Here is a 21754-nt window from a genome sequence, read left to right as displayed (position 1 = left end):
TATATATGTATATGTCTTTATATAATACACATACTTTCTCTTTTAAATGAGTGATAAATTTTAATGTACCTATTTAAAAAAAAGGTACCTATTGTAATAAAACTGTAGAGAACAAGAACTATACCCGGCAAATTCCACACAAATCACTTTATATGCAATGGAAAATTACTCTGGAGATTTCAAGCCTTGTTTGTGTAGGAAAAAAGCCCCCAAATTCTCATTCATTCAGAAAGGTCAAATGTGTTTCAACTCCTGCTATGGTCTAAATCTACTGGAGCCAACAGAAATGCTCTTTAACATCAAAACAAATTACCAAAAATTATCAGAAAAGAGACTTTTGAGACCCTACACATACGATTAAATAATAATCAGATACACTAGGTTATATCAAATATATTATTAAAATTATTTTCACATATTTCTTTGTAATTTAACATGGCTACTAGAAAACTTAAAATTATATTACTACATAGTTTTTGTATTTTATATATATATCTACTGGTCAGTACTGATGTAGGATAATCCTGAATTAGGGATATGAAAAAGAACAAGATAAATATTGCCCCCGAGAGAGGTAAACATACCATATTAAAGCATTTTTCTATTCAGTCATATTACATAATAAGCTTATTTTTTCATTCTATTAATTTAATTATCATTATGACATTTGTTTGATGAAAGCATTATTTCAGTTTTGACCAGACTGAATAATTAAGTCTTTAGGTTTTTACAAACGAAGGTAAGGTGTTATCAGCCATTTTGACTTACTTTTCCTTATGTAGTTTTAAGGAGTAAAAAAATGAAATTAAGAAATAAATTTTTAAATTTCTCTAAGGAGAAAAATAAGTTAAAATTAAAGTCTCAGAAAAGTCAGAGTGATTCGGATTAGTTTATTTCATCAAACATAAAGAAAAGTACACGGTTTTTGAATACTAAATTTTCTTATTCTGAAAAGAGGTGACCAGACTAATTCTCTATATAGCCTGATATCCTAGAACTATTAGAATATATTGCCACACCAGTATACCCGCCCTTTCTTATGATAAAGCAACAAATAACTGTAATCTGATAGTACGTAATTGTCACTATGATAGATAACCAACACTAACAACAGAGAACTGAATGACTCTCAGTTTAAAGATGATACAACTAAGACTCCAAAGGGAGGCTCTTTGTTAATAAAGTAAAAATCATGGGCTTAATAATAAAGAACTAAGATTTGTTTTGTTTCATGAATGTAGACCATAACTGTGGTAGGGAGAATAATGGGCCCCTAAAGATGTCCATGTACTACAACTCCCTGGAAATGCATTACCTTACATGACAAAGGAGAATTAGAGAAGTGATGGAATAAGGTTGATAACCAGCTGACCCTAAAATAGGGAGATTATCCTGCATTATCCAGGTGGGCCCAACAACAAGGGTCCTTAACTGTAGAACGGGGAAGAAGAGAAGGCTGCAGTGACTTGTGATGTGAGGAGGACTCTACCTGTCATTGCTGGCTTTGAAGACAGAGGCAGGAGACCACAAGCCAAGCAGTGTGGGCAGCCCCTAAAAGTTGGAAAGGCAAGGAAACAGGTTCTTTTTTAGGGCCTCCAGAAAGGAACACAGCCCTACCAATGCCTGATTTTAGCTCAGTAAGACCTATCTATGTTGGAATTCTAAGCTATAGAACTGTAAGACCTGTTTTAAACCATTAAATTTATGATAATTTGTTATGGTATCAATAGAAAACTTATAAAATAATGAAAACCATCTCAGAAACTGTGAAGGGCAATCAGCAGACAGAAATCTATCACAACTCCTATCCAAAATAAAACAATAAAACTACTCAAAATCTATATTGGATAGAATAATGAGTCAGTAATACTTTTCTTTTCAGAGGGGAACATTATGATTACAAAGAGATATAATGGTATGTCCTAAAACTTACTAAAAGAATTAGTCTTGAAAAAGTACCTGGCATTGAACGACACAAAATGACATAGGCCTGCTTAAAATAGCAGAGAGAAATATTGTAGACCTAGTACTGAATGTGCTCCCTCTAAGTTATGTTCTAGATAAGAGTGGATAAGTGGTTGGCAACAGAAGCTTATCTGCTTTGGACAGTGAGTCTTTAAAACAGCTACGAGATCTCACAGCTGGTAAGAGTAGCAATAACAAGTACAGACAGACAAATTCATAGTTCTTTTGGCTATACCTCTTCCAAATTTATGTCAAATGAAAGAACAGGATTTAAGACATTCAAAGGCATTTAGTTTGCTTTACACTTTGTTCAAAGACTCTTTAAAATCAGCTTCTGAGGCAAAGATGTGCAGGATAATATGTGATACTGAAGAAAAAGATGGCAGAAATCACATTTATTTTGAATTTCTCCAAAGAAAAGAAACACAAAATAAGGAACAAATAGTAATCAAGAACAAGATTCCAGGATGGCCAGGTCACACTTCCTTTGGTTAACAAGAAATAACAATTTTACCCATCTACCTCAGTTTCAAACATGTACTGGTACTAATATTATAATTTCCTTTATATTACTGGAAGAAATATGTGCAGAGAATTCAAGCATGAGGGAAAAATTAGACTTCCTCTGTTTAGAAACTGTTCTACTCAATTGGATTCTGAAATATGCAGGAGTAGCAAAATGTTTGGCCTCCTTTCTGAGAAAGTCTTTGGCAAGAGCAAATTGTAAAATGTTGAAGTAAATTCTGATACAGCAACATTCTAAATGTAAATTTTGTATTAATTAAGGAAGGCTAACACATTAGAAGGCAGTGAGTCCTGAATGCTGAGGTTAGGGAGAAAATCTTGCTAAAGAAAGGACAACATGTACCTGTATAATCTTTTTCTCTTCTACTTAACTTACATAAGACAGAAATCATAAACGGTAGCTCAGTACTGAGAAGAAGTACAAGGAATGAAAGTGCCGATCTTCCAACAAAGAGAATGAAGGTACTGCGAGCTTTCAGAATTAGAACAGTCCAAGGTAAGTTTACTAATAGAGCAATCAGGCTGTCACAAGCAGAAGGAAAGGTAGGAAGAGTTTTTAACTTGAGAGTTTTGATCCAGATCAGAAGCAACGTTGAGCTATTTACTGCAGCCCCCAAGGGCTTTTATCCTAAAAAAATAAGGTAAGTGTAAATATTGTTACTGTTGCTCTTGTAATATTCACTTATGCCTGTTAAATAACTCAGTTGTTTAAAAATGTACTAAATTCATCTTCCACTAATTGTTACTCATATTCAAATATTATTGATGCTTTATTTTTCTTTATAGGAAAAGCAAAATTAACTGGCTGAGGTACCAATTCACTCCCTCTCAGTTATCCACCCCAGAGAAACTCTAGGGATCAGTTACAATAGGACAGAATAAAACAGTCTCCATTAAGTGGAATTTAATCTGAAAGCCATAGCAAAATGTCATTTATCTCTTAATCTCTGCAAGAAAGGGTTAAAGAAATCAGGATATCCTTCTGACTGTTCAAAACCACATGTGGGGGCAAGTATAATCTTGTTCAGGCTATCGCCTCCTCTTATAGCACCTTACAGCATTCTGGTTACACCACACCCCACACCCTCCCCTGCATCTATCATGACCTGACTATGGCATAACACCAAAAATTAATCACTTTTTTTAAAGTTCCCTAGTATATTTATCTCACAACAGAATTCTGGATAGTATGTTTGGTTTTGGTATCACTTATCTTAGTTGGTATTTTCTCAAGTTAAACCGAGACACAAAGTGACAAAATATTGTGAAAGTGAAAATCAAGAAGATGTAATTCTTCCTTCTGTCAAACAGGTCTAGTATCTCCTACATGAACTGTGGGGTAAATGTGTGAAAAGTACCCTAGAAATCAGAATAGGATCTCTTACAAGCCTGACAGTTGCAGAAGAGTCATTCTAATAAAACAGAATACCTGAGATCTAAAATTATATACCACATTTTATAAAAATGAGAAGGGAAAAGAAAACCTAACTAAGAGAAGCGGTTTTGGCTGGGTTGGGGGTGGATTCTTGTATTATTTTTAACTTCCCTCCTCATTCACGGAAAGTAAAAATGTAGAGAAATGACAGATGCTTACCTTGTTCACTGGACTCTCTTACATAGGGCTTAAGGTGTGACATTTTGATAGGTCTTTTAAGTCGAGTCCCAGTGTTGTCTCTCAGAACAGCACATCCACTTTCTGTAATATAGTCTATGACACAAGGTCCAACCCATTCAGACTGGAAACGACCGTCCTTCCACCAATTTTTCCTTTGTCTTAAAACTTCATGACCCACTTTTAAACGAAATGGATTTAATTGCTTTGGTTTCTTTTTAACAATGATTTTGCTTTTATTCAGTTCATCAGGATTGTTGTTCTCCATCTTCAAGAGCATAATAAAAGAGAGAACAAAGGGATGAAAGAGCTGTAGTTTCCTGAAGGTAAATGCAGATAATAACAAGATGGTTACTTATTGAGATACTAATACAAAGCAAAACTGAATCCCATTTAATCCTGAAAGTAATATTTCAAAACTAGTATCATTACCCCAACTTTACAAAGAAGTTAAACGGAGAAAGGTTAAGTAATTGGCCCAAATCAAACAACTGGAAAGCAACAAAATCAGGAATATGAATTCAGCTCTACTTGACTGCAAAGAACAAAGTTTTCCCATTACTGTCTCTCAGAATTTTAGAGCTAATAAGCACACTGCATAATCAAAACAAAAGCAGAATTTAACAGAAAAAAATTTGGCTTTAGTATGTCATATGTATACCATATGTGTGTGTGCATCTGTATGTGTGTGTGCATGCTGAAAATTTTAAAATTACTTCATGGATTTTTAGATTATAGTTTTCTATTAAACAGAATCACCTGTCCTGCTGAAGTTGTCTTATTCTCCATTATTTTATCAGCTTCTTTAATTGCACCTAAAATTTTGGCAAACATACTTGTATCATCACCATCCACCTCATGACGAACATCTGAAGTCTCAGGCATATAAGGATTGCGATTAAACATTTGAAAATATGGTGTATTTTTAGGAGGTTCCTATTTTAAGGAAAATGGAAAATGATTTGTAATAAATTATTTATGTAGCCAAGAAACAGTCATAACTCAAAAGTACAGAATTATAAAAAGACACATACCAAGTGAGTTACATTGAAGGCAAATGAAATGGCTGATAGGTGATCATCCCAGTTGTTTGGGTGGTCAGCACAGTGTTTAGAAAGAAATGCTTTGATTGTGCTAGGTGTACTTTCAGTTGGATTAACAGTTTGGGAGGTATGAGAAATTACAATTTGCTTTGTGCCAAACAATCCACACAGTTCAACATTGATCTGAAAAATATATAAAAGTTGACTTTAAAATTCGTATTTTAAATGAGATCAGGACTTGAGCTTGACTGAAAGGTTTCAAAAGAATCTGAATCTTGCCTTTTTCATTGAACCATACCCATTCTATATAAAAACATACATACCATATTTTGCAATTACCATTTATTGAGTCCTTACTATCTACTGGTCAATACACTAGATGTTTTACATTACTGTCATTATACCTTACAACAATCATGAATTCTCATTAACCCCATTTTAAAGATAAGAAGCTTTGGGAGGTTAAGTGCCTTGCCAAACATACATATACAGCAAGGAAATGGAAGAACAGAATTTAACTCTGAGTTCATATAACATTTTAATTCAGCAGACAATTTCTCAAATAAACACTAGGTCACATAAACCAGTTAATAGTTACATGACTTTGGCAGGTAACTAAACTTCTGTGTACTCAGTTTCCTATCTGTAAAATGAGGAAGATCCTACCCAGAACCCTTTTGAGAATTATATGAGTAGATGTTTGTAAAGTACCTAAAACAGTTATTGGCAAGTATTAAGCACTTTATAACTTATAATGTTATTATTATTGTTGTGGTTATATTTATTATCTGCAGGGCCTAAAAAAAGTCAAAATGAGTTTAGAAAGCTTCAAACAGTAAGCCTGTAAAATAACTTATTTTTCCCACCTTATGCCTCAGATTATTTTTTATTATTATTTTTAACTGGGTAAACTTTTGGTTAATAAACTTGTCTTTTAAAAGATTGTATTCTTATTGCCTAATTGTAAGAAGACAAGTAGTATCACAGTAACTAAAAAGGTAAAGCTAATAAAAAACCTACCAAAACCAAAACCACATTTCCCAAGCTTCCTTGTAAGAAAGGAGTAGTCATGTGATATAGTTTTGGTCAAAAAGATATAAGTGGAAGTTATTGGGCTTTTAAAAGTTGTTGGGTAGACTCAGCTGCTACTAGGTATTTTATCTATTGTCCTCCCCATTCTTTCTGTCTGAAATATAGATTTTTGTGGCATGGGCTCTGGCAGCCAAATTGTGAACCTAAGGCTGAGAGTCACATCTCAAAGATGGTGGAAGAGAAAACTAGAAGCATGGGTTCCCAAAGACATTCAGGTTACTCTTCCAACCTTGGACAGCCTGGCCTTCTTTTACCTTTTGGAGTTTATATATTGGGCACGAGAGGAGTTCTCTTACTTGCAGCTAATACAGTTCCTAGCTGATATATGTACTAATTTAGGCTGCCACCTTTGAAACTTAAAAAAAAAAAAAAAAAGATTTATTTATTTATTTGAGAGAGAGAGCACGAGTTGGGGAGGGGAAGAGAGCAGAGGAAGAGGGAGAGAATCCCAAGCAGACTCAGTGCTGAGCGCAGAGCCTGACGTGTCCCATGACCACGAGATCAGGACCTGAGCTGAAACCAAGAGTGGGATGCTTAACTGCGCCACCGAGGCACCCCTTCTTTTAATCTTTTAACTCAAAAGTAGTTAAAGAGATATCTTTTAAAAAAAAAAAAAAAAGAAGGGAAAAAAAAAATCCTAGAGGGGCACCTGGCTGGCTCAGTGGGTAGAGCATGTGACTCTTGATCTTCAGGTTGTAAGATCAAGCCCCACATTGGGTATAGAGATTACTTAAAAATAAAATCTTAAAAAAAAAAAAAAAAGAAAATCTCAGAGAATTGGTATCACTTGAGTCAGCCTCAATCTGAGGTCTTAATCAATGCTTTTAAATGACTGAGCTCTGGAAAAGGGTCAAACAACTTCTTTGTTTCAAGAGGTTGTTGCCTAAGAATGATTCAGTGAATTCATTTGTGGGATGCCAGCCTGATAACCTAACCCCAGAGCCTTTTTTTCTCCCATCAAACCAGACATTCTATTAGTTGTTACAATTTTGGTTTTCCATAAGACCTATTTTTAAAATCAAAGAAGCAGATTTTCCTTTGGAAACATTTATTTTCTTTCCTTTAGAGTTTTACAAAAAGTCTGTGCACTTTATTGAAACATCTATATTTTCATCCAACTGTGTTTGTAATACACAAACTGTATGCATCCACATTGTAATATTCTAATCTTATTTCAACACTTCAGCAGTGTTTGGTACGTTTTTGCTGACAAAAGAAAACATTATTTTGTCACCATTATGCTAATATTTAAGCCATTTACATCACAGCAAAAAGAACAAATTTTCTCAATCATCTGTGATTTTTAGTTTTTTTGCTATTAAACTTCACAAAAGAGGCTTATAAACATTTACTGTTACCTTTGGTAAAATTTCCAAAGTCCTGGATTATCACATGACTTTAAACATAACTGGAAAAACTGGTGATTCATAATAGCTTCATACTGTCATTATTTTTATCTCTAAGCACTTTATGTACTTAGGGTGAGGCTTTTCATTAGATATGGTGGAAGCAAATCAGTATTTCAAATCAGTTTCTTGATATTTTGAATTTTGGTGACCAATTTCCTATCAGATCTAATTAGTTCATATTTGTTTTCATCTCATTAAAGTTTCTATAAAAGAACTAGTACCAGAAGTTAAGTAGAAGTGTCAGCTCTATCACTTTCTTGTGGTTGATAGGTAATTGCATTATTAGTATTATCTTGTTCTCACTGTAAGAAACTTAAGCCATATGACTATTCCATGAGGAGTAGTTTGGTCAAAACTAGATGATATTCAGAAACGCAATTACTACTGAAAACCAAGAATGAGCAAGGGAACTACTATAAACCTCTTTTATGTTGTGGATTCTTACTCTTTTCTCAAGATACCTTCATATATCATGTGTGATGTACAATCATCTGCCTTGTCGATCTGGGATGCTATTAATCATCTCTACACATTATTAGCAAAACTTCCTTTCTTTCTTATTTATTAGATAAAAAAGAAATATAAGCAGAAGTTCTAACATTGTTATCCCATAAACTGGATTGTTTCATACACCTCATTTTGACCATTGCTGTGTCAGTCACAGCAGGCAAGATTATGTGATAGTTACGAAACACATTCAAGTCTCAGTTTTAATGCAACAACCTTACTGCTCCCTCCTTATTAATGCTGATTAGAAATTAATTACATAAATTAATTTTGATTTGGGAAAAAATCAGTACCTTTCAATATTGAATATTCTCATTCATAAACATATTTCTCCATTTACTCAATTCTCCCTCTATATGTCAATCATAGAATTTTTTTTTTAAGATTTTATTTTTAAGTAATCTCTACACCCAACGTGGGGCTTGAACTTCCAACCCCGAGATCAAGAGTCACATGCTCTACCCACTGAACCAGCCAGGGGCCCCCCATCACAGAATTTTTAAGCTAGAAGTAAACAAGGATTATTTGGTCCAACTTCCTCATTTTAGTTTTAGGAAACCTGAAGACAGATTTACAATTACTTAGTTGCACAATTAATACAAAAATCCTGGTCTCTTAGTTTCCAGTCCAGCTACTTTTGTGCTATACAATATTAAACCTCTATACCTATAGCAGTTTATATAAACTTACTTAGAACCTATAATGCACAGGTGTGCTAGGCATTGAAGGTAAGTAAAATATGCTCTTAGACCTAACTAATTATTTGTCTTACCTCATGAATGAACTCTTCTCTTTGGTCCATTATTATTTTCTGAGGAGGTCCATATAAGAAAAATATATTGATAATAGCTTTAGAAATTTCTGATGCTGAAACATCACAGAGAGGCAAAATCACAACCCATTTTGTGAACAAATCTGTCATGATTATAGTATAAACATGACTTCTGTTGCTTGCATGAAATGGGCCCATCAGATCAACAGTAACTATACTCCATGGATTCTCCACCTTGAGAAGGTGCTGTTTAGGTGCTAGAATAACTGTATTTTTTGCCACTTGGCAATGCTGACAAGCATATACCTATAAAACAGACACACAATAAGAAAAAAGATATACAGATGTTAATATATTCAACATAATAAAAGCAGTCTTATAAATATTAAGTTTTTATTAAAATTGTTAATAGTTACTTTGTGTTTCGAAGGAGAAACTTTTAGACTATTCTCAGAATAGAATAAAACCTTCTGTTCAGAAAAACAAGCAAATATGACTTGCTATTACAATCCACTGACTACTTTAAGGGGTCTTATTCACATAGAACATAATTCTAGTTTACAGTCAACAAGTATTATGTAAATAAATCTTAAAACCAATTTCTTACATCAAATTTGTTATATTTTTAAGTCAGTATCTGAATACACAATAATTTCTATAAGTAAAAGATTTTTTCTTTTAAAGTTATCATTCCTTTTTTTTTAAATTTTATTTTATTATGTTATGTTAATCACCATACATCACTAGTTTTTGATGTAGTGTTCCATGATTCATTGTTTGTGTATATAACACCCAGTGCTCCATTCAATACGTGCCCTCCTTAACACCCATCACTGGGCTAACCCATCCCCCACGCCCCTCCCCTCTAGAACCCTCAGTTTGTTTCTCAGAGTCCATAGTCTCTCATGGTTCATCTCCCCCTCCTATTCCCCCCCCTTCATTTTTCCCTTCCTACTATCTTTTTTTTTTTTTTTTAACATATAATGTATTATTTGTTTCAGAGGTACAGGTCTGTGATTCATCAGTTATCATTCTAATAAATTCATTCACTGATCTATTTCAATAGTATTTATTAAAACATAATTTTATTAAAAAAATACTTACAGATGCCAGCAATTCCTCAAGGCCCCAGGAAAATAGAACAAAAATAAAGCCCATGCTGCCATGGAGCTTTTAATGTGAGTGGGATGAGAACTGATTAACATATGGATGGTGCCAATGTTCAACATATTTCTAGAATTCCACTTTGGAAACCACTTCCAAACCAACTTGTGAACAAAATTTTATAAACTCTCTTTGCATTAGTTACTTTTAATCAAAAGTTTTATTGTCCAATTTATCTACTAGCTTTCATCATAAATAACCTCTATTTCTAAAAATCATATCCATTCTCAAATGATAAAGATTTGACAAAGATCAAAGGAATGTGTGGCAGGTTCTAAAGGCAAATACAAATATTGAGGTCTTGGAATACATGCACAGACTACAAACTGATAACTTACAAATGCTATTTAAATGTTGGTTTAGTTCTTTATAAGTGAAATGACAATCTTTTGATATACTATTATAATTATTAAAAGGATTCTCACATAGATACCAAGTCATATAGAGTACACTAGAAAGAGCAGGGATCAGATGATCTACCAGTAAGAATACCAGAATTCCTAGATGAATATCCTATAAGAAGCTGAAGGTTGAAATAAGTTATAAAGTTACAAAACTCAGACTAATTTCATCATTTTTGCAACTTGATTTTGCCTTTAGTTGGTTTTGGGTCTCTGCCATATTTGACATTTTTTACATCAAGATGAGATATGCACAAAAGAAGAGCGCACACACTGGACCTGACCTATGAACAGATTCTCCTCTCAAGAAAAGATTATATGACTGCCATCAAAGAGGTAATCATTTAGTCAAAGGAATTTCAGCCCCATTTGAATTCTGTGATACATAAAGAGTTCAATGATGAAAATCTGTTTATAAATAACCTATTTAAATATGCTATTTTTCAAATATTTAAATAATGTTTTAGTTCAAATTATACTTTAGTGATTTTAAAGGAGAATTCTGAAAAACTGATTTCTTTTTTTAGAGAATCTTAAGCAGGCTTCATGCCCAGTGCGGAGCCCCAAGTGGGCTGAGATCATGACCTGAGCTGGAATCAAGAGTCAGGCGCTTAACCGACTGAGCGACCCAGGCGCCCCAAAGGAGAATTCTGATGGGAAGTAAAACTCCTTTTAAATGTTTTTGTACAAACACTACCCATACAAAAAGTACTTAACAAGAGGTAATATCCAGAGTAAATCTGGAGCAATAATGAATTTTGGATATCTACTACAAAGGTATTATTTAAAATATTCTTAATATATAAGCCATACCCACTGTTTGACATCATTGGTCACAGAAGTCCAGTAATAATTGGATTCCACTAGAGTAAGGGTCCTGGATATGCCATGATGAGCTCCAGTGTCATTTTCATGGCATTCTCTTAAGACTTTCTTTTTTTCTTCTTCTGAAACAATTACCAAACGATTTTGTTTTCTGTCTTTTCCAACATAAAACAGCTTTTTTTCTGGAATAAATAATAACAAAAAGACATGACTGCAATTTTTAGAGATCAGTATAATTTTAAGATAATCTAATCAAAGCCTTATCATCAAACCATTATGGTTTTTAAAAATCTTTTTCCCCCCTAAGATAGAATATTTATTTGTAAGGCATCCATACAACCTGAAAGGTCCTCAGCTGTTATGCTTACTTGATATGTAAGAGGATCACTAGTTGCTATAATTTTGTAGCTATCTATACCAGTGGAGCTAGTTTGTTCACCAAAACATGTGATAACTACAGGAGTATGAAATTATCTTTCTATGAGAGTACTCAAACTGGAAAAATACTTGCAGGCATCTCCTAAAAATGGCATGAATTAGCAGATGAATTATGTACAGATAAGCAACTTCTGGAACAGAATTTTCCAAAATAGTGTTTCACCATAACTTACATTTTTGTAAGCAACCACACTGTTAAGTTTTTCTAGATTTGAACAGGAGGTGAGATTTGTAAAGCAGGAAAGTAAGAGAACCTTAATCCTTAAGACAGTTCTCTGTTTTCCTTTGGAGGGCACCTGAGAAGAAGCCACAGCTGGAAAGCAACTGAGGTAGGGAAAGAATCACTATCTCTCCAGTGTGGATGAGGTAGCTATTCAAACTCCAAAATACAGCACTAAGTTACGAATGTGTTTAATTAAGCATATGCTGAGTGAAACATTCCTTCCTTCAATTAGAAGGTAAGCAACTTAAGGGCAGGAACCTTATGTACCTTATTCATCAGAGTATTAGGCCTAAAATGTGACTGACACACAGTAGGAACTTGGAAAACATTTGTTGCATAAATGTTTAAATAAATAAATGAATGAATGAATCATAACTTTACTAAGAGGTAATAGGTGTACTTATGAAGTATAAAGGGGTTATAGGAAGGGGTATACACAGAGAGATATGAGGAGGTATTTATATATTATTTTAAAGGTTTCTTGAACTGCTTTTCAGGAAGCATGATTTTATACCTAGAGGCAAAACTCCCATTAATTAATAGCACCAACATTCATTTAGTTGTCTGGTGATCTAACTTCTGGCTTATTTCATCGCAAACTTCTCTTCCCTTTTAAGGAAGAGGAGAAAGAAGGAAAAATTACCATAATCTTTCAACATAAATTTTCTATTGCCTTTCAAATATTTAATCCATTCAGGGAGATTAGGTATCCAAAATGAATGTGATCCTGAAAATATCTGATGGCGGGAAGACCACAGAAATAAATATGGTAAAAAGTTAATGTCAACATTTTCATATCAGCATCAAATAAGCTCTTCATCGATAGTGACATAAGTGCTAGAAAATGCCATTAAAGTAGGAACTACCTGAGGAAAAGAGCATGAGAGGTTAATTTAGGTGAGTGTTTTTTTTTTTTTTCATGGTATCATTTTCTGTCTATGATTTAAAGATTTTTTTTTTATTTTATTTATTTGAGAGAGAGAGAATGAGAGAGAGCACATGAGAGGGGGGAGGGTCAGAGGGAGAAGCAGACTCCCCGCTGAGCAGGGAGCCCGATGTGGGACTCGATCCCGGGACTCCAGGATCATGACCTGAGCCGAAGGCAGTTGCTTAACCAACTGAGCCACCCAGGCGCCCCTTCTGTCTATGATTTAAAATGCCCTTTTCATGCTTACTGGCATTCAGTTAGTTCACTGTGATTTTTATTTTGCTTTTGACTGAGTGGCATCATCAATTACATCGATAATTGTTAAGCAACAACAAGTTACTGCAGAAAATTCTCAGTATTCCACAAAGAACACATGGAAAAGCATCTATATTAACTCTACACTTGGGGCATAAAGGTTACCTTTGTTTCTTTTCTTTCTTTTTTTTTTTTTAGAGAGAGAGAGAGCGGGGTGGGGAGAGGGGGAGAGGTTAGTGGGAGAGGGAGAGAGAATCTTAAACAGGCTCCACACCCAGCCCAGAGCCCGACACCCAGCTCCATCTCAGGACCCTGAGATCATGACCTGAGCCAAAATCAAGAGTCGGATGCTTAACCAACTGTGCCACCCAGGCACCCCAGTGTTACCTTTGAAGATAAATTTTTTTGCTGCTCTTCTTATGCCACTTCTTTCACTTGGTAGTGTAGTTGGATGATATTCACCAGTTCGTTTATAATATGCAATCTGTTTAAGATGAAGGTCACCATTTTTTCCACTACGGACCATCATGAAACTAGGTAAAAGATATTTAAAGATATAATTTAAATGATAAGCTCATTCAGTTGCTATTTCAGTTCAGGCTTCTGTCATATTTTTGCTTACATATCAATTGAACATTCCCAGAATATTATCTGTGATGGAGATAAATATAGTACAGAAAAGGAACTGTGTGATGTATATGAACTAAAATATTCAAAAGCTATTTTTGAGATATATCATGACACATTATCTTGTCTCTTTCCATGTGAAAAGAAATGCTGAAAATTTTCCACATACTGGGAAAAAACAAAATAAATAACTACACTTTAAAAAGTTTTGCGTAAAGTCTCTCACTACCATCAGTTGAAATGTTACTTACATAGAATGGTTCTGTTATGTGACATTTAAATACATGGTAGGTTATAAAGGGGAGAAACAGTTTTCCAAATACGTTCATGGTCATTGCAAAATGCAAAAAAAAAAAAAAAAAAAGTCCAAGTAATTTATGAAAAAGATCTATTTTGGAAATGTTTAAACGATAAATGACAGAGATGATATTTAGCTATGCTAGATCTCATATACTCTTCTGAACTACATATAAGCTGCTTTTTCTTGAATAGAAATGATTTTTGGTCCTGTACATATTTTCTCTATATTATAAAGAAAACTCTGGCCGCATTGGCAAAAACAAAACAAAACAAAATTTGTCTATTTTAGACCATAAATTATATGGGAAACCATTAAGTTAAAAAGAAAAAAAGCCCCTTTCATTCATATTTTTAGGTGAAAGAAACTATTCTGTGCAGATTATTCTGTTTGCCACCACCCCCACCCATCCAGATCAATTTTTGGCCTTTCTTTCCCTGCTACTGTGCCCTAGGAGACTGACCCCTGAAAACTACATTTATAGTTTTCTGATTAGGCTTGTCCAGTGGGAGGTACCAGGAGGCAAATCAGAATGCAGAAGAGGTCAGGATATTTATTTCCCAGGTCCTTCCTTAATTGAGGCTGCAACCCTCTAAAACTACAGCTCCTCTTGAGTAGCCCATCTTCCATGTCTTTAGTTCTCACTGGAAGTTTGTAACATTATTTCTTCTTTTTGCTAATTCAGGGGCACTATTCCATCATTATTCCCTACTGTTACTAATCTCCAGGGACCACGTTGATTTCTTTGACCCTGTTCTTTGGTCTTTAAATAAGAACTTAATTTTCTTCAAATTTCCAGGGAATGTATCTTCTGTTTCCTTTTTTTTTTTTTTTTTTAAGATTTTATTTATTTGAGAGAGAGCGAGAGAGAGCAAGAGAGAGCATGAGCAGGGGGGTGGGGGTGGAGAGGGAGAAGCAGGCTCCCCGCTGGGCAGGGAGCCCAACTCATGATCCCGGAACCCTGGGATCATGACCTGAGCCAAAGGCAGATGCTTAACTGACAGAGTCACCCAGGTGTCCCTATCCCCTATCTTCTGTTTCCTACCAGGACTCTGACCCAAATGCCTAAAATTTTTAATTTCTAAAAACAATATTGATGTTTACTGATCACTAGAAGATCTAGGGATGAGGCTACAAGAGAGTATTACTGCAGAGGGAATGTTAGAATAAAAAAGAATAGACTGTGCCTAGGAACCTATGGCTTAAATAGCCTATTAAGTCTCTTCCCCTATGATACAGCACTTTCCACATTCAATAACCATCTTTCTGATCTTTTTATAACTTCCAGTGAGGATATCAGTACATTTATAATATCTCTTGGGTCAGCACAGTGCAAGCTATTTTATGGGATATATAAAGATCTCTTAAACAGGACACAAAGAACACTATTCTTAGAAGAAGAAAAATTATTAACAAATTGTACTTCATCAAAATCACAACCTATTCAAGAGACATCCTTAAGGAAAGAAAAAGGTAATCACAGACTGGCAGAAGATATCTTTAATATATATATATATCTAACAAAGGACTCATATGCAGCATATATAAACAACTACAAATCAAAAAGAAAATGATAAAAACCCAACTTAAAAAATGGGAGTAAAATCTTACATGGCACTTCAAAAAAAAAAAAATACCCAAATGGTTAATAAGCAAGTGAAAATCAACATCATTACTCCAAAAAGCAAATTAAAAAGTCATAATTTTTGTAACTACACACTATCAAAAAGGGTAAAATTAAAAACACAGACAACGCCAGCTGTAAGGACGGGTAACAAATGAAACACACATGGTGGGCGTGCAAAAGGCTACCGCTACCTTGGAAAATTGAGTTTCTTCTAACTAAACACTTGTCTACCCTAAGGACTTGACAAACCTACTTTCAAGTTTATACCTCAGTGAAATGAATACATGACTATCAAAAGATGTGTACAAAAATGTTCACAGATTTTTTGTAGTCATAATAACCCCTAACTGGAAATAGTAAAGGCATCGAGAGATTTTACTATGTATATACTCAGTCCTTGTCCTGTGGCCCTGTTTTCAAGTTCCATGATGCTCTACCTCTTAGTTCTTTTCAAACTGTCTTTGGTGAAGTACACCATTCCCCCTGACCCCCACCACCCACCCAATCTGTCACAGAAGACCTCTTGATGGCTTTACTTTAATGTCATCTTCATTATGGTTTTTCCCCTGCCAAATGATTCTATGGCAAACTTCCACACTTCATCAATTTTCATTTTAGGAAAACTTGTGTGGCATCAAGTAGGGAATACAGACTATACAGACTACCTAACCATTTGCCTGCCTGTCACTCTAGCTCTGTATTAAACCTCCTCAACTCTTAAAACAAACCAACAAGCAAAAATCGTTTATCCTATTTTCGACTCCAGGGTACACTGACTCAAGCTCTTCCAAGTCCAAGGGAGAGAAAAAACTGTCCTTTCTCATTTCTAAGATTTTATTTATTTATTTGACAGAGAGAGAGAGACAGCGAGATAGGGAACACAAGCAGGGGGAATGGGAGAGGGAGAAGCAGGCTTCCTGCTGAGCAGGGAGCCCGATGTGAGGCTCGATCCCAGGACCCTGGGATCATGACCTGAGCCAAAGGCAGACGCTTAACAACTGAGCCACCCAGGCGCCCCTCTCATTTTATTTCTTAAAGATTTTATCTTTAAGTAATCTCTACACCCAACATGGGACTGAAACCCATGATCAAGAGTCACATGCCCCACTCACAGAGCCAGCCAGGCACCCTGCCATTTCTCATTTTAGATTAAATCACTAGGGTCTATATTCTGTAAAATATATGACCCCAAATTATTATTTTCTGTGAAGGGCTTTTGGAACCAACAATGTTCTAAACCATCTAAAAGAAAACCTTGAAACGTCAAATCCTAGACAGCAGCTGAGCATGGTTATCTGGAGGAAGAAGTGATTTAACAAATAAGATAAAATCCTTTATTGCCTCCCTTTCAGAGATCAGTAAAGGTTGCAAAACCTGAAGGACCTTAAAAAGACAAGGCCGTTTCAGGCCTATAAAAAGCCTCCAGGAGCAAAACACTAAACTCTTACACCTTAGAGCTCGCTTCGGCAGCACATATACTAAACTCTTACACCTTAGACAAAATACAGGTCCCATAACACATAGGGGTATGGGTAATTGTTACTGGTAGAAAAAACCTGGCTATTGGACAACATGAATGTCTCCCTAAACCACACTGATGTCCATTATTTTGTCCTTATACTTAAAAACTTCTGTCTTTTAAGTTCCCCCAACTGCCCCCTCCAATTCTCTAGGGTGTCTTAGTCCATTTGGGGTGCTATAACAATATACCATAGACTGGGTTGCTTATTAACAACAAACATTTATTTCTCACAGTTCTAGAGGTAAAAAGTCCAAACACAAGCTGGCAGATTCACTGTCTGGTCAAAGTTTGCTTTCTGGTTCATAGATTACCTCTTTGCTTTGTCTTCACATAACAGAAGGTGCTGGAGAGCTGACCTCTCTTTTAAAAGGGCACTAATTCCGGGGCGCCTGGGTGGCTCAGTCTGTTAAGTATCTGACTCTTGATCTCAGCTAAGGTCTTGATCTCAGGGCTGTGAGTTCAAGCTTCACATTGGGCTCCATGATGGGCATGGAGACTACTTTAAAAAACAACAACAATGAAGGGCGCTAATTCCATTCTTGACGGCTCCATCCTCATGACCTCATCCCTTTTCAAAGGCATCACCTCTAAATACCATCACACTGGTGGTTATGATTTCAACATACAGATTTGTGGGGGGTGTGTGTGTGAGGGGAGGGACACACAAACATTCAGTATATAGCACTGGGGATACCAGAAAACCTTTTCTCTAATTACTCAATATAAGATGAAGCCCTCAGTACATTCAAGAATCTGTGCTATGAGGATACTCTTGGCTGTCCTACCTAAAATACATGAACGAAAATTCATGTTCAGTAAAGTCTATTCACTGAAATTAACCTCTCCACTTTCAAACCCTTAACTTTTAAAGAACTGAAAATACATCAAAATAGAATAATTCACTCTCCTCAGAGCAAGCCCATAGTACAAAAGGTCAAGGAGTAGAAGAAATCAATAAACAACATTTTGGAGACTGAGTTCTTTGAGGTTTTTGGCTTTTTGTTTTTTTGGTCGTCATTAAGGTAGAGTGGACTCTTCTAATGGTGGAAGACATAAAAATCAGAAAATTTCTACATATTTTCATATTTCACAAGTGTGTTATATAAGGGTCAGCTGTCTTAGTAAAGAAGAGAACATTAAAGGGGTGATCATTTGTTTGACACATTTACCTTGAATCTTAATTTAAACTATTCATTGTCCTAAGCACATTTTTATCTTCCAAATGAATTATTAGAGTAGACACTATTAGACTGCTCCTGGCCATCTCCAGTGCTTACAGACAAAGTCTGAACTACTTAGCCAAGCCTCTACAACCTGGCACAAAACAAGCCTTACAGTTTCTCCTCTCTCTTCTTTATATACCTTTGCCCACATCCCAACCATTCTCTGTACCTTGGTTTATGTCACCATTTCCCCTGTGAATGGTTTATCCTTCCAATTCTATCTTATCAAATCCTTTTTTAAAAAGATTTTATTTATTTATGAGAGAGAGAGAAGCAGACTCCCTGCTGAGCAGGAAGCCCGACTCGGGGCTCAATCCCAGGACTCAGCTATCATGACCTGAGTAGAAGGCAGATGCTTAACCAACTGAGCCACCCAGACACCCCTATCTGGTTAAGTCTTAACCAGTTTTCAAAATAAATCTCTAGCACCTCACTGAAGCAAGCCTTCCATGATATCTGAATCTGAAGTGATCTCAACCTCTCCTGACTTTCTCTGTACCGTTGTAGAACTTCCTATGTTTTACTCTCTACTACAGTTAGGCCTTTCATCCATACAACTTTTTATTTGTTCATTCATTTACCAAGTCCTTAAATCCTTATATGCACTAGGTTATGGGAATACAAAGTTAAATAAAAAAAAATCAAAAATCTTTTGTTCTTTCATTTTTTTAAAAGATTTATTTATTTATTTGAGACAGAGAGGGAGAGCACGAGTGGGAGGGGAGGGGCAGAGGGAAAGACTCTCAAGCAGAAACCCCCTCAGCATGAAGCCCATTGCTGGGGCTTGATCTCATGACTCCGAGATCATGACCTGAGCTGAAATCAAGAGTCAGATGCTTAATCAACTGCACCACCCAGGCACCCCCAAAAACTTTTGTTCTTTTAAAGGCAATTTTAAGAAAGTGAAAAGAACAATCACAGCTGGAAGAAATGTCTGCAGTACACAAATATAATAAAAAACTTGTTTTCCGAACTTTAAAGAACTCTTATTTTTTTCAAGTTTTTATTTAAATTCTAGTTAGTTAAAATACATGGTAAAATTGGTTTCAGGTGTAGAATTTAGTAATTCATCACTTACATATAACACCCAGTGCTCATCGCAAGTGTGCTCCTTAATACCATCACCTATTTAGCCCATCCCCTGCCCACCTCCCTCCACCAACCTTCAGTTTGTTCTCTATAGTTAAGAGTCTCTTATGGTTTGCTTCCCTCTTTTTTTCTTCCCCTATGTTCATCTGTTTTGTTTCTTAAATTCCACATCCAAGTGAAATATGGTATTTGTCTTTCTCTAAGTGACTTATTTGACCTAGTATAATATTCGAGCTCCATCCCCATCATTGCAAAGAATTTGTAAAGAATTCTTAAATCTCAACAATAAGGTACAAATAATCCAATTTAAAAAATGGGCAAAAGATTTGAACAGACCTTTCATCAAAGAAAATATGATTTGCAAATAACACATGAAAACATGCTCAACACAATGAGACATTTAAAAATGCAAATAAAAACTAAAATACTGCTATACATCCATCAAAAAGTCAAAAAAACAACAAAAAAGAAACAAAACCTAACAATATAAGTACTACCAAGGATACAGAGCCTTGCTGGTGAGAATACAAAATGGAACAAACATGCTGGAAAACAGTTTTAACTCAAGAGAAATGAAAGTATATATCCACACAAAATGTATATGTGACTGTTTCTAGAAGCTTTATTCCCAGCTGAAATCTGAAAACAAACCAAATGTTCATCAACTGGTGAGTGGATAAACAAATTATGGTAGATCCATATGGTGAAATACTACTCAGCACTGATAAGGAACTAAAAATATACTTAACAATTGGGATAAATCTTAAAAATCATAATGATTTTTATGCTAAATGAAAAAAGTCAGACACAAAAGGCTACACACTATATGCTATTATTTAAATGACATCTGAAAAAGCCAAAACTACAGGGACAGGGAACAATTTCTTTTAATTAAAGGAGAATTTTTTAATTAACTGCAAAGGCAATTTTTAAGAATTGCAAACATTTATACAGTGCTTTACTGTGATGATCCTCACAACATCCTATGAAGTATGCACTAGCTGTATATCCACTTTATAAGAAAATAGAGTTTCAGAGAGATTACCCAATTTGCTCAAAGCAACACAGTGAGTGGAGGCACTGACATTTGAACCTTGTTTTCTGGGGCTTCAAATTTTGTTGGCTTTTTCCCCCTGCTACACTAATAATTTCATTATTGTCAACCTCAGATTTCATAATACTTGGTTGAGGCCTCTGCTAGTTAAGTTATAAAATGATTTTGTAATTAATAATTCAGATTACATATGAGAAATGATAAAGTTATTAATTTTTAATGTTTACATCATTTCACATAGTTTGGGACACAGTGGACATTCACATATTTGTGAATGAGCAAAGAATTATTTGCCTTTTCTCATAGGAAAGATAGCAGTGAATTAAAAAAAAGAGCACGTTTCAAACGTAATTGCTATTTCACTTAGGAAAACATTACTTCACTTATATATACACACACACACACACACACATATATATATATACACAGGGCACTATAAGTAGGGTGTGTCTAAGAAGTCATGGCTTTTAGGAGTCAAAATTTCTGGTGTATGAGTTACTTAAGCTTCAGTATCCACATTTGAAAAAAGAAAATAATACTTATCCCTCCTTTTCCATAAATATCAGGATCAATGATATTAAGGATTTGAAAAGTCTTTTGCAAATGGTAATTCAATATATAATACTGTTAAAATATTTAGTTATTGTTATCATTCATATCAAGCTGTTCAAAGTAATAGAAAACACTTCCCTTTCTCAAAACCTTTATCTACAAGGAAAAAGATTTTAAAATCTCATTTTCACTAATGGTGATTAAGGTTTTATGGTAATGTTTATGTTTTACTGCTAACCAGGAAACCCAGAAGACTCAAGAGTTGTATACTTTATAATGAGTTTATAGTCTAATGTGGTTCAGAAGCTTAAATACATAAGAAAAATCAGTTCACAAAAAGGAAAATCATCCTCCAAATCAAAAATTTGCTGCTAATATTTGGCATTTATATATGGGAATAATTTAAAGAACCAGTAGTTTTTTCTTTTCAAAATACACTCACCATTTGATCCCTAAAAACCATCTGAGTAGTATGAGAAAAAAGCTTTAAGCTGTAATATTAGAACAAACATAAATAAAATATCTTCCTATAACCAAATATTAAACAAAAGTATTATTTACAAGGGAGAATTAAGTGACTTATGTTACCAAAATGAAGATTAA

The 21754-nt window shown here is 34.9% G+C and overlaps 1 protein-coding gene across 3 annotated transcripts in view; it reads right to left on the bottom strand.

Moving 5' to 3' along the window:
* Window positions 1-21754, bottom strand: part of GIN1 (gypsy retrotransposon integrase 1) — an 83692-nt gene that overhangs the window by 60638 nt on the left and 1300 nt on the right. For 2 of the 3 annotated variants that reach the window (XM_081826506.1, XM_006728301.3), the window contains exons 2-7: window positions 13547-13692; window positions 11304-11497; window positions 8926-9231; window positions 5137-5328; window positions 4862-5038; window positions 4085-4370 (exon numbers count right to left, since the gene is read on the bottom strand). In XM_081826506.1, coding sequence (XP_081682632.1) covers window positions 4085-4370; window positions 4862-5038; window positions 5137-5328; window positions 8926-9231; window positions 11304-11497; window positions 13547-13688 — 1297 coding nt within the window. In that variant the 5' untranslated portion in view covers window positions 13689-13692. Of the gene's footprint in view, window positions 1-1489; window positions 1552-4084; window positions 4371-4861; window positions 5039-5136; window positions 5329-8925; window positions 9232-11303; window positions 11498-13546; window positions 13693-21754 lie in introns of all 3 variants that reach the window. The other variant, XM_081826508.1, reaches the window with a different exon arrangement.

The sequence above is a fragment of the Leptonychotes weddellii genome, chromosome 7 (assembly GCF_054177405.1).
Source record: "Leptonychotes weddellii isolate Sample4059 chromosome 7, ASM5417740v2, whole genome shotgun sequence".
Classification (NCBI taxonomy): domain Eukaryota; kingdom Metazoa; phylum Chordata; class Mammalia; order Carnivora; family Phocidae; genus Leptonychotes; species Leptonychotes weddellii.
The sequence above is the reverse complement of the archived record's forward strand: the minus strand, read 5'-3'. Positions and strand labels throughout refer to the sequence as shown.